Source organism: Monodelphis domestica, chromosome 2 (assembly GCF_027887165.1).
Source record: "Monodelphis domestica isolate mMonDom1 chromosome 2, mMonDom1.pri, whole genome shotgun sequence".
Classification (NCBI taxonomy): Eukaryota; Metazoa; Chordata; class Mammalia; order Didelphimorphia; family Didelphidae; genus Monodelphis; species Monodelphis domestica.
In genome coordinates, this window is record NC_077228.1 from 211,855,410 (window position 1) to 211,868,465 (window position 13,056).

Sequence of the window (13,056 nt, forward strand, 5' to 3'; positions counted from 1 at the left end):
CCTTGTCTCTCTTCTTTCTGGAATATGCAACAAATGCAGATTATCTCCCAAGTTATTGGACAAATACCCCTTTGCCGTCAGGGACAGTCTCCTCATGGTTAGTGGGAAGGCAACAAAACAAAACAAAACAAAACAAAACCAAAAAAATCTGTCCTTGACAATGAACAGAACCTTGGTTTTCCTTGTCTGAAAAATGTAGAGGTTGGCTAAGGCCATCTCTAAGGTCACCGGACAGCTCCGGCTTTCCTTGGCTCTGGGCGGTCTGGATACTTCTCTTCCACAGTAGACACAGAATTGGAAACAGAATCTAGGAGTCCCAGATCCCCAACTTATTTCAGTAAGAAGCATAATAGGGAAAGTTGTAAGGAGAGGGGTTGGGGGTATGTCCAGGATACTGAGTGGGAAATGGTAAAGGAGAGGGGCTTCGACCCTTCCATATTCTGCTCTCTGGATCCGTGGAGGGACGTGTGTTCGCGCGCGCATGTGTACGTGTGTGTGTGTGTGTGTGTGTGTGTGTGTGTGTGTGTGTGTGTGTGAGAGAGAGAGAGAGAGAGCTATCTCTCTGTGCACTTCTGCTAGGAAGGCGGGACTGTCTTCCCGTCTACAAGTCCATTTTGCTGGGTCCGCTTCCCAGCCCGACTCTCTTTTCTTTCCGTCTTCTACCGCGTGCGTCCCGGTTCTCATCCCTGGCTCCCCAGTTTCAGTAGAATCTCCCGTCCCCCTCCTTCCTGGATCCCTGGGTGGCTTTCTCTTTCTCTAGGTGTGCGTAGGTGGAACAAGTCCAAACATTCTCTGGGAGTCAGGCGGGCTCTGCTGCCGCACCCTCTGGGCTGTACTTGCCTCCAAAACTGGTTGTGCTAGTCGTGTGTGTGTATGTGTGTGTGTGTCTGTCTATGTGGGGGTGTGGTGTATAGGGGGGAGTGGAGTATAGAGACTGCTGGAGCTCCCGGGTCCGCTCAGCACGCTCACCTGCAGGGAGGAGCCTCCCAGAAACTCTCCTTCCCGGGCCAGATCCTCCGCCCAACACAAAACTCGGACGGAGACACCGGGGGACCCACTCGGCTGGAGCCTGAGCCTAGAGTCTGAGCCTGGAGCCGCACCCCGAGCCAGAACGCAGCACCTCTCTCTGCAACTATGTTTAAGGGGTTAGGTAAAGGATCCCCTGGGAAGGGGGTCTCCAAGGGTTCTCCCAAGGGCTCCCCCGGCAAACACACCAGGTGAGGAGGGGGCCAGGTGGGCGGGTATGTATATAAGGGATGGGGGTGGAGGTGGCGGTTGAGAAGGTGGTACTCTGTTGTGGATGGGGGCGCCCCCTCCAACCTGGAGGCGGCCAGTTACTTGGGCGGACCTGGCCCAACTCAGGCATCTCAAGTCCCCGAGGCCAAAAGGTCTGAGGGTCAGGGAATCTGTCTGATCTCTAGGAACTCTGGGGCAAAGGTAGAGTGCTCTTTAAGCACACTTAACAGAATTTGCAATACAGATTTGCCATTTTAATTTAAAATTTTACAATTTAAAATACAGAAAGAGAAACTAAGATTTTTGGAGGTGGAGGTGATTTTTTTCTTAAAGTTCTTTTCCAAATGGAAGCTGGTGCCAGGCAGGTACCAGGGTGGGAGCTAGAGGGATTCTAGAGCCATGGGGTGATTCTCAGGAGGTGGTGGGCAGCCAATGGGTCCCTTTCAAGCTGCACAGTCAAGAAAAGCAATTAGAGAGACATCAAGAACTTTTCCCCTGGCCCTCAAATGCAACAGGGAGGTGTGAGTGAGGGTCCTCATCCATAAAGAGGGCCAGTCTCTATTAGAATCCTTCTTGGCTCAGCAGCTCCTGGCCCCAGCTCTCTCTGTTGCCCCTGGAGTGGAAAGAGGTTGATTCACCCTCACCCTTCGTCCCCAAAAGAATGGACCTGGGTAGGACTATCGCTGACTAGTAATTAATTTTTTTCCATTGATTCACATTCTTTTCTGAATATTTTCCTTCCCTTCCCTCCAATCCAGAGTGCCTTCTCTAGAACAAATATTACAAAGGAAAAAGTCAGCTCTGTAAAAGCAAGTAACACATAACTGAATCTGACAGTTGATGCAATATTCCATGCCCATAGTCCTCCACCTCTGCAAATGAAGGACGGGAGGGAGGCACAGTTTTTTACAACTCTTCTCCAGAGGCAAGCTTGGTCATTGTAATTAAATTATAGTGAGTTCAGTTTCATTGTACTGGCTCTTTCTATTTACCTGGCTGGCATTGTGAGTATTGTTTTCCTGACTAGATGCTTTCCCTCTGCATCAGTTCATGCTGTCTTCTCAGGAATCTCTGAATCCTTCCTTATTGTCTTTTCTTAATGGGTCAGTCAGATTTCATTAGGATCCTGTACCACAGCTCCTTAAATCATTTCCTAGCTGATACATACCCACTTTGTGTCTTCCAGCTCTTTGTTACCATAAGAAGTGTTGTGGTTACTATTTTTACCTTCTAAGGAGTCTTTCTGTCTTTGAGCTGATTGTAGTTTATGTCTGCCACATTCTTAGCAACCTGAGTACCGATGCCCAAAGAGAATCTCAAAGGAAGGGATTATGTCCAACAAGGTCCAAGATACAGAGCAGAGGAATATTTCACTTTTTCTGTGGCAGGGAAGCTAGGTGGTGCAGAGGACAGAGCACTGGGGTTGGAGTCAGGAACTCATCTTCATGAGCTCAAATCTGGCCTCACACTGCCTTTGTGACCTTGGGCAAGTCAACTTACCCTGTTTGCCTTGGTTTGTTCATCTGTCAAAAGAGCTAGAGAAGGAAATGACAAACCACTCCAATAGCTTTGCCAAGAAAATCCCAAATGGCATCATGAAGAGTCAGACACACCTGAAAATGACTGAATAGCCATAGTGGCATGAGCTCCCTTGGCAGATTAGTGAAGCCTGTGGACCCCTTCTCAGAATAATGCTTTTAAAGATTTAAAAGAGGGAGGGAAGGAAGTGATCATATAACTTAGGAAAACTTATGTGGAAATTTGTTAATACATGTAATTGGTAAAAATATATATAATATAAATATTTAAAATACAATGCACAGGATTACAAAGAAAACTAATTACACTGAAATGTAATTATCACCATATTTTAAAAACTAAGTACCCAGACACCAGGTTAAGAATCCAAGGTATTGTGTTAGAGCCTTAGGGGAAATGTAGAATATCCCCAGAGCAAGGACTCTAGGGAAAATACTCAGAAGCATTGCCTTTAGGCCTTTTGCTGAGAGCCATGAGGCTAGAATTCTTGGGTTCTTTCCCAAGACCAGAGTTTTAGTTTCTCCTGTGTACAATGAAAGAGGGGAAACCCAAGGCTGGGAGATACTGGAAATGATGTGGCATCTTTCCTTCTAAATGTGGCTCAGGCGGAGGCTATGGACCCCTTCTCAGAAAGTTTTAAGTACATACAATAAAAAATATAAGATTATAAAGGAAACCAAGGGTTTGCGAAAAATAAAGATGCCCCCCGAAATCTATCTACAGATGCTTTGCAAGGTGGGGTGCCCATGGATCCTTGTGATGGTAGAGGCTTTTTCAACCTCAGCACTAAGTAGTCCATCTAGATCCTGCTTCCAGACCTCCCTGAGCTCCTCTCTTGTCACTTAGCATCAAAATGACAAGCTATCTGCTCTCCTAGGGCTCTGAACAGGCAGGGGCCCCAAGATGACACCTCCAGATGAAAGGCTCATTATAGGGATAAGGATCAGGGTAACTGCTCCAGGAGTCAGATGTCTGTCTGGATTAAACATAAAAGGTCCCAGATAAGATTTCTATCCAGAGACTCCTGCCTGTCCCCTTGGTAGTACCAATGCCCAGGGAGGGACAACACCCTTCAAGCAGGAAGGGCATATCCCATTAAAGGTCAGAATTGGCCCTGGGGGTGGGGGTGGGGGGCTAGGTGGTTCAGTGGATTAAGAGCCCTGAGTTCAAATGTGACCCCAGACACATTTTAGCTGGGTGACCCTGAGCAAGTTACTTAACCCCTATTGCCTAGCCCTTACTGCTCTTCTGCCTTGGTACCAATATACAGTATTAAATCTAAGAAAGAAGATAAGAGTTAAAAAAAAATAAGGTCAGGATGGTAGGAAGGGCATGCTGGGCCCCAAGCCACCATTTCTTTGTACCTTCATTGCCCTTGAATAAGAGCTCAGGCAAGTGGAAGGGTCTATCTTTTGGATTTTAAACCCAGAGAAGACTGCAAGATGACTAAAGGAGAAGGGAGAACCTATGGAGGAATACTTAGCTTCTGCTGCTGAGGAAGCTCAGCTGCATATCCCAGCAGGACCCACCAGTGGTGTTTCAGTGTGTCTGATTAAGTCAGTGACTCACTCCCTACCTCTCCCTCCCACCCAAGGAACCCAGGAGGAATCTGGGTGGGGTCCTGTTCTGCTGGGCCCAGAATGGAAGGGGAAAGAAAGAAAAGAAGCTGGGGTCCCCGAAAAGAGTCAGACATCTTGCTTGTTGAGCCTGTAGGGGGTAAAATGAGTCATTTGGGTTGTGGTGATGAGGGAAACATAATGGGGCTCCATTCCAGAAAGGGATCTCAAACAAGAAAATTAAACCAGGCCAGGGCTTAGCTCCCTCAGAGGGCAATGAAGTGAGTGCTAAACTCCCAATCCTAGACCAGGGAGCAGCAGTGATTTGACCCACTGTTTCTGTCCAGTGGCCTGATCAATGGGACATGTGTCCATTCCACTTCCGGGGATCTTAACCCAGCCTGGTTGAGGCATAAGAGTTTGGAGTGGAAGGGTGAATACCTCCACAAAACATTTACTTAAAGCTTTTTAAAATTTGATTTTTCTTCAGTTAACAAATATTTATTTTCCCTCTTGCTTAGTCTTGCTGAACAAGGAAGGAAGGAAAGGAAGGAAGGAGGGAGGGAGAGAGGGAGGAAGGAAGGAAGGAAGGAAGGAGGGAGGCAGAGAGGGAGGAAGGAAGGAAGGAAGGAAGGAAGGAAGGAAGGAAGGAAGGAAGGAAGGAAGGAAGGAAGGAAGGGAGGGAGGGAGGGAGGAAGGAAGGAAGGAAGGGAGGGAGGGAGGGAGGAAGGAAGGAAGGAAGGAAGGGAGGGAGGGAGGGAGGGAGGGAGGGAGGGAGGAAGGAAGGAAGGAAGGAAGGAAAGAAGGAAGGAAGGAAGGAAGGAAGGAAGGAGGGAAGGAGGGAAGGAGGGAAGGAAGGAAGGAAGGAGGGAGGGAGGGAGGGAGGGAGGAAGGAAGGAAGGAAGGAAGGAAAGAAGGAAGGAAGGAAGGAAGGAAGGAAGGAGGGAAGGAGGGAAGGAAGGAAGGAAGGAGGGAAGGAGGGAAGGAAGGAAGGAAGGAAGGAAGGAAGGAAGGAAGGAAGGAAGGAAGGAAGGAAGGAAGGAAGGAAGGAAGGAAAAAGAGAGGGAGGGAAGAAGGGAGGGAAGGAAGGAAGGGAAAAGAGAGGGAGGGAAGAAGGGAGGGAAGGAAGGAAGGAAAGAAAGAAGGAAGGAAGGAAAGGAAGGAAGAAAAGAAGGAGGGAAGGAAAGAAAGAAGGAAGGAAGGAAGGAAAGAAGGAAGAAAGGAAGGAAAAAAGAAATCCTCATAATAAATATACATAGTGAAGCAAAGCAAATTGCTTCATTTGCCAACACATTTCTCCAACAGTACCTCTCTCTCTTCCTAATTCCCTCAAGGGCCTCCACCCAAGAACTGGCCCAACTCATCACTCGCATGCAAGCCAATGCTGACCAAGTAGAGAGGGACATCTTGGAGACACAGAAGAGACTGAAGCTGGTAAGACTTGGGTAGCCTAAATGGGGCAAGGGCTTGAGGGAGCTTAGGGAGAGGCAGTGTGTGAGAGAGATTTGGAGCATTCACTTATTTATTCCTTAGCATCCATGTATTAAGCAAATACTATATGCAGCAGCTTAATGGATAGAGAATTCAAATCCCTCCTTTAACACACCCTGCCTGTGAGACCTGGACAAGTTGTTTATGCTCTCTTAGTGCTCTCTGTAACTCCATAAAAATATAAATGGCAGAGGAAGTGTTGATCTGTATTGGGAGAAAGTTTCTTCCCCAGGTCCAGGCTTTATCCTACCAGCGAAGAACAGCTTCCCTAGTTGTTGAGGACACAAAGGCGACATAGTTCCTGCCCTCAAGAAGCTTACCTTCTCGTGGCAAAATAGGACCCATATATAACAAAACTACAAGGTAAAATGTGATATGAACAAAGCGAAGATGTGGTCAAAGAATACTTGGAAGTCTGAGGACTGAGGAAGCCTTTCTCCCCCAGACAACACTTTTCTATCTTAACAATCCAAAGACTTCCCTTTTGGGGGGGATTACGAGGATGCAGGATTATAGATTTAGAGAGGAAATGGATGTTAAAGATCATTTTGTCCAGCACTTTCCATCAAACATTTATTAAGTGTTTTGAGCTCAGGGAGATGAGTGTTCCTGCACTCTATTCCCTGTGCCACCTAGCTACTCCCCCAAAAAAACCATGGCTAGAGAACAGACATTTATTTAGTGCCTTAAAGTTTGCAAAGCACCTCACATGCATCATCTTATTTGAGCATCACAGGACTGCTGCGAGGTAGATAACCAGCAGTTAGTGAAGGAACGGACATTCATTAAGCACTAAAGCTAAGTGCTGAGGAAAGGAAAAGGGAATAGATAGTCCCTGCCCTCAAGGTGCTCACTCTCCAGTGGGAAAGGCACCAGGCAAACAATAACCACAAGATAAACAGGAAATAATTGACCCCAGGAAGGCACTAGATTGAAGAGGGATTGGGAACGGCTTCCTGTAGAAGGTAGGATTTTAGCCTGGACTCAAAGGAAGCCTGTAAGCATTATTATCCCCATTTTCGAGATAAAGATCTTGAGGATCAGAGATGCCAAATGACTTGCTCAGATACAGGATTTGAACCCAGGTCTCCCTAAATCCTGGCATGAATCCACACTCTGTTCATGAATTGCCTCTAAATGCTCCCCATTGCTGGGGCACTAAGATAGTTGGCATGAACTTAAGTTGGCACCAGCAGCCAGAGTGATGATATCCTGGGTACAAAATTGTGCACCCACAGGACAGAACCAACAGTGAACAAAACCAAGCTCTCCAGTACCAGGAGGAGACAGGCCGGGACCTGAAGGAAGCTGAGATGCTGCTGAAAGACCTTTTCCTGGATATGGACAAAGCCAAGAGACTGAAGCATCCCCAGGCGGCTGAGATCGAGAAAGAGTGAGTGAGCCATGAGGACCCCGAGAGGTGGGGAGAGCGCGGGGCGGTGGGTGGCCTCGCTTCCTGCGAGGGAATGAAGGGGAACCCAGGAGAAGAAGTCACGGCGATGCCCCTCTGCCTGTGTACTGACCACCTTCGTGCCCACTTCCTCACTGGCAGCATCAAGCAGCTCCATGAGCGGGTGACCCAGGAATGTGCTGAGTACCGCCAGCTGTATGAAAAGATTGTGCTGCCGTCTGACCTCGCACCAAAAGTTGACTGGGCTCGGGTGCTGGAGCAGAAACAGGTAAGGGTCATCCTTCTCCTCTGCCCTGACCCCCAGGGCTTCTGAGACCCGAGAGCCCGCTCTCTGGGACACAATCCGGGAGCTGGCTCGAGGTGCCCCTGGCAACGGACGCTGAGGTAGTTGGTAAGCCGGCAGCAACCATCGGAGCAGTAGCCTGAGGAAGGGAAGGCAAGGATAGCCTGGGTACAAAAATGTGCACCCACAGGGCAGGACCAAGAGGGAGCAAAGCCAAGCCCCGCAGTGCCAGGAGGGCTTTTAGGATGCTCTGCATCCCTGTTTCCTTGGTATCTCCAGTGTGTCCTGGAGGTGCACCAGTTAAAATGTTGGAAGATCCAGATTCAAACCCTACCTTGTGATCCTAGGCAAACCATTTAAATTCTGTTTGCCTCAGTTTCCTCCTCTGTAAAATGTGAGTAATAATAGCACCCACTTTCCAGGGTTATTGTGTGGATCAACTGAAAAAGTACATGTACAGTGTTTTACCAGCTGTAAATTGCTTTAGAAATGCTAGTTATTATTAGGAAATATGCAGTGGTGGGCAGCAAGGTGGCTCAGGAGAAAGCCAGGCTTAGAGTCAGGAAGTCCTAGGTTCAAATGTGGCCAAAGACACTTCCTAGCTGTGTGACCCTGGGCAAGTCACTTAACCCCCATTGCCTAGCCCTTACTGCTCTTCTGCCTTGGAACCAATACACAGTATCCATTCCAAGACAGAAGGTAAGTGTTTAAAAGAAAGAAAAGGAATCATGCAGTGTATCGATCACCTGGATACAGTCTTTACACTGAGTATTTATTGAACCCCTATTTTTCTTTTAAATATTTTATTTATTTTCCCACAATTACATATAAAACAATTTTTTGCCTTTGTTTTAAAGAAGTTTTTATTTTGAACTAAATTCTCCCCCTCATCCCTCCCTGACACAGCACACAAGCTTACAGAGATTTTTTTTTTTAAACACCTGTCTTAGAATCAATACCAAATATCTGTTCCAGGGCAGAAGAGTGGTAAGGTCTAGGAAGTTGGGGTTAAGTGACTTGCCCAGGGTCACATAGCTAGGAAGTGTCTGAGGTCATATTTGAACTCAGGACCTTCCATCTCCAGGCCTGGCTCTATCCACTGAGCCGCCCCAATATGATATAGATTTCACATGTTGAGCACCTACTTTTCAACAATTTTACAAAGGTTTATTAATCACCTATTTTCTGCTAGCCCTATGCTATCTGCTCTGGGTACTGACAAAAAGTGAAACTGTCCCTGCCCTCAAGGAGCTTACATTCTAAGGGAAGGACAGGGATGGGTGGTACAAAACACTTACACAAATAAGTCTAGTACAAGGTATACAGAGGAAGAAGAAAGTAGGTACTAACAATTAGAAGTGAATCATGGAAGGCTTCACAGAGGAGGTGACGTTTAAGGAAGCTAAAGATTATAAGAAGTAGAAGTGAGGGTGGAGTGCATTCTGGCCACAAAGGACAGACTATGTAGCACAGAGAAGGCATTGAGAATATCATGTTCAGGGATCAGCTACTGGACCAGTTAGGCTGGATCATGCAGGAATGTGGCAGGTTGTTAAATTTTCAGTATGAGTACTTACACCTTGGAAATTGGCAAATGCTACAAAGCAAGGCTTGATCTGTGAATTTCCTTTTTTTGTGGGGCTAAACTTAAGAAAGTGATGGAGAAAATGTTAATAATTCAGATTAAACATAAAAATATGTTGTGGGTACAGACCCCCCCCCCCCCGGGAGCTGGTTGTTAAACACCAGCATATTGCATAGGTACATCTCAGAAATCAGCAAATGTATAAAGCACAATTTGATTTGTGATTATTTTAAGTGACTAGACTTAAGACAGTGATGGAGAAAATGTTAACAGTACAGATTAAACATAAAAATCTATCCCGAGTATTCTTTTCAGTTTATTTCTAGGAGCTGATTGTTAAATATTTGCCTGCATAGCTTTCATGAAGGGAGAAATGTGAAAGTTGAAAGGTTGAAAAGGAAGGTAGTCTTGGCAGAGAAGTGAGCCTTATATGACCAATTTATGGACTTGTCTGGCTTTATTGATAACAAGATTATAAATTTTTTTTTTAAACCCTTACCTTCCATCTTGGAGTCAATACTGTGTATTGGCTCCAAGGCAGAAGAGTGGCAAGGGCTAGGCGATGGGGGTCAAGTGACTTGCCCAGGGTCACACAGCTGGGAAGTGTCTGAGGCCAGATTTGAACCTAGGACCTCCCATCTCTAGGCCTAGCTCTCAATCCACTGAGCCACCCAGCTGCCCCCAATATTATCAATTTTTAATTGATCTTTTTGGATTTTAATTTGGGGGAAATGGAGAGAAAGACAGGAAGAGAAGAGAGGAGTGGGGGACAGGAAGAGAGAGAGAGAGAGAGAGAGAGAAAGGACAACTCCAAGTGTATGAATTAGATGTTGGTGCCCTCAGTAGAAATAGAGACATCTGAAGAAGTAAGTTTGATGGGAAATAACACATATGCTGATTTGAAGATGGACTATCCAGGCAGCTGACTTGGTGGTTAGAATGTAGGGCTTGGATCAAAAAGACTCACCTTCCTGAGTTCAAATCTGGCCTTCAACACTTACTAGCTGTGTGACTGTGGGCAAATCACAGTTACCTCGGTCTTTTCTTCTGTCAAATGAGCTGGAGAAGGAAATAGCAAATCACTCCAGTGTCTTTGCCAAGAAAACTCCAAATGGAGTCTTGAAAAGTCAGAGGCAATTAAAACAACTGAACAACTGGAATATCCCAAGAGATATCCAGCTGGTAAACTCATAATACAAAAATGGAGTTAAGGAGAAAAATTAGGATTGTATATATAGATTTGGGAGTCAGTGTCATAGTGATCCTAATTAAACCTAAAGGAACAGATAAAAACATTGAGATGTAGAGAGGGAAAAGAGAAGGTGGGTAGGCAAAAGCCATAGTAAGGAGCTGGGAAATGGGTGGTGATCTAGCATGGAAGATTGAAAAGAGAGTAGAGAGATGGAGAAGAGAATTAGAAAGAGAGGGTATCTGGAGAAAGGGCATATTTGAGAGGAAGGGATGGTCAAAAGTATAAAAAGCTGCCAAGGGCTAAGGAGGATGAGGGTGAGAAAAGGGCCATCAGATATAGCAAGTAAAAGATTGTTGCTGATCTTGGAGATAGCAGTTTCAGGACACTTTGGAGTTGGAATAGGAGTTGATGAGAAATCAGACTGAAATGGGTTGGAAAATGAGTGGGTTGTGAGAATGGAAGTAATGTAAGAATTGATCTTGCTTTACTGTGTATATTTGTTATGGGAACTTTTTTTTTCTTTCTTTTGTTTGTCCAGTGGTGGTGGTGGGGTTGGGTAGATAAGAAATTTAGGGCAAATAGGGGTAGGGTATGGAGAAGAAGATGAAAAGGGAGAAGAGAAGGTGGGGAGGAGAGGGGAGTGGAGAGAAGAGAAGGAATCTTTTTTTTTTTTTTTAATACAAAGAAAAGAGCAGGAGGAAGGCCAGAAAGAAGTACAGACAAACTGGGGAACACTGAAGGTTGAATTGATTATATACTTATAAAGAAAAGTGAGCTCTGCAACCTATAGAAATTTGAGTTCTACAGCTTCGTGTTGCTTTTGTTGAGTCATTCACTTGTGTCTGACACTGTGGACCATATTATATCAATTCTATTCATGGAGGCTTTCTTGGTAAAGATCCTGGAGTGGTTTACCAGTTCCTTCTCTGGTGGATTAAGGCAAACAGAGGTTAAATGGCTTGCCTAGGGTCACATAGCTAGTTGAGTGTCAGAGACTGGATTTGAACTCAAGTCTTCCAGACTCCAAGCTCAGTGCTCTATCCACTGAACTAACTGCCTAGCAGTTTCATGTACCTTCTTCTTTTCTATTCTATATGTACAAATGCTCATTTTATTTGGTGTTTTTTAAGTTCAGAATAAAAATGAAAAATAAAAAGTCTGGTGGCAGCAGGAGTACAAGACTTTTTCTATGGGTGTTGCAGAGAATGGGAGGTGAGATGTAGGTTGAGGGGATGCCAAGATTGAGCAAAGGGTTTTTAATAATGGGGTCGATCGGAACATGATTATGGGTCGTGGAGATGAAACCAGTAGATTGAAGATGACAGAGAAAGGCAATGATAGGTGGGAAACATTTCTGGAGCAGACTCTAGGATAATAGCACAATGATTAGTGCTGGGCTTGGAGTCAGGAAGACTTGTGTTCAAGTCTGGCCTCAGATACTTCCTAGCTGTGTGACCCTGGGCAAGTCATTTAACCTCTGATTGCTTGACAAATGAATCCACTGGTTCCACTGAGAAGGAAATAGCAAACCCCTCCAGTATCTTTGCCAAGAAAAACCTATGGATACTTATAGTCCATGGGGTCACAAAATGTCAGATCCTATTGAACAATAGCAAATTTTTACATGTAAAGGAGTTGGCTTTATTTTTTTTTTGAAAAATTTATTTAATTAGTCAATTTAGAACATTATTCCTTGGTAACAAGAATCATATTCTTTCCCTCCCCCGCCCCCAACACCCCTTCCCGTAGCCGATGTGCAATTCCACTGGGTTTTACATGTGTCCTTGATAAGAACTTATTTCCATGTTGTTGATGTTTGTACTAAGGTGATCATTTAGAGCTTACATCAAGGGGTTGACTTTAGCAAGGAGAGGGCTGCCTGTTCCTCAGAGGCCAGAGTAAAAAAGGGAGGATAGCTGAAGATGTCAGTGATGTTTTAAGGCATAAAGCAGGGAAGAAGAAATTCAGAGCAAATGGCCTCATTTTTCATAGTAAAGAGAGGGTGTTTAGTGAGGGGACTGGGGGGGGGGTGTTAGAGGCTAAAGGAAAGAGCAGAAATTCAGAATCACTGGGAGATGGACCATCTAGAAAGAAGGAATGTGGTATGACAGTGAAAACAACTGCAGTGATTTGACATTAAATAATATGCATTTGCAATGGATCCCATCAGCTCTCTTTTGTGAATTATTGCAAAACCATCTAGTAGGTTGGAGTTGGAATGAGGAAGGCTCCTTATGGTAGGAGAGTTTCTTGTTTTGGGTCAGGTATGGGAGGTGTATGCTATTTAAATGCTTAACAATTGGATCGCTGAAAAAAATGTATACATAACATATTTTAAGTTCAATCTATATTATTTCCACTTTCTCCTTCACCTCCATCAACAAAACAATAAATCAAGCTCTATTGTTGTTCAGTCTTATCTGATTCTTCATGATGCATTTCGAGTTTTTTGGCAAAGACACTAGAGGTGGTTTGCCATTCCTTCTCCAGCCCATTTTATACATGAGGAGACTGAGGCCAACAGGATTAAGTGAATTTCCCTGGGTTTACATAGCTAATAAGTGTCTGAGGCCAGATTCGAACTCAGGAAGATGGATCCTCCTGATTTCAAACCCAGCACTCTCTCCATGGCACCACCTAGCTTTCCTAAGATTTGGCTTACCAATTGTGTGACCCTAAGCTCCTCTGTGTTTCAGTTTCTCGTCTATAAAATTGGGGGGGGGGGGGCTTTCAAGAGAGACTCTAACACCCCCACCCCAGCTT

General features: G+C 45.2%; 1 protein-coding gene across 1 annotated transcript in view; it reads left to right on the plus strand.

Annotated features, from left to right (window-relative positions):
* Window positions 1–564: 564 nt before the first annotated feature.
* The window catches only part of EVPL (envoplakin), a 45,369-nt gene continuing 32,877 nt past the window's right edge, over window positions 565–13,056 (plus strand). Inside the window, exons 1-4 of the mRNA XM_056817107.1 lie at window positions 565–1,217; window positions 5,666–5,765; window positions 7,061–7,215; window positions 7,375–7,501. Of these exons, the coding sequence (XP_056673085.1) occupies window positions 1,135–1,217; window positions 5,666–5,765; window positions 7,061–7,215; window positions 7,375–7,501 (465 nt within the window). The 5' untranslated portion in view covers window positions 565–1,134. The remainder of the gene's footprint in view (window positions 1,218–5,665; window positions 5,766–7,060; window positions 7,216–7,374; window positions 7,502–13,056) is intronic.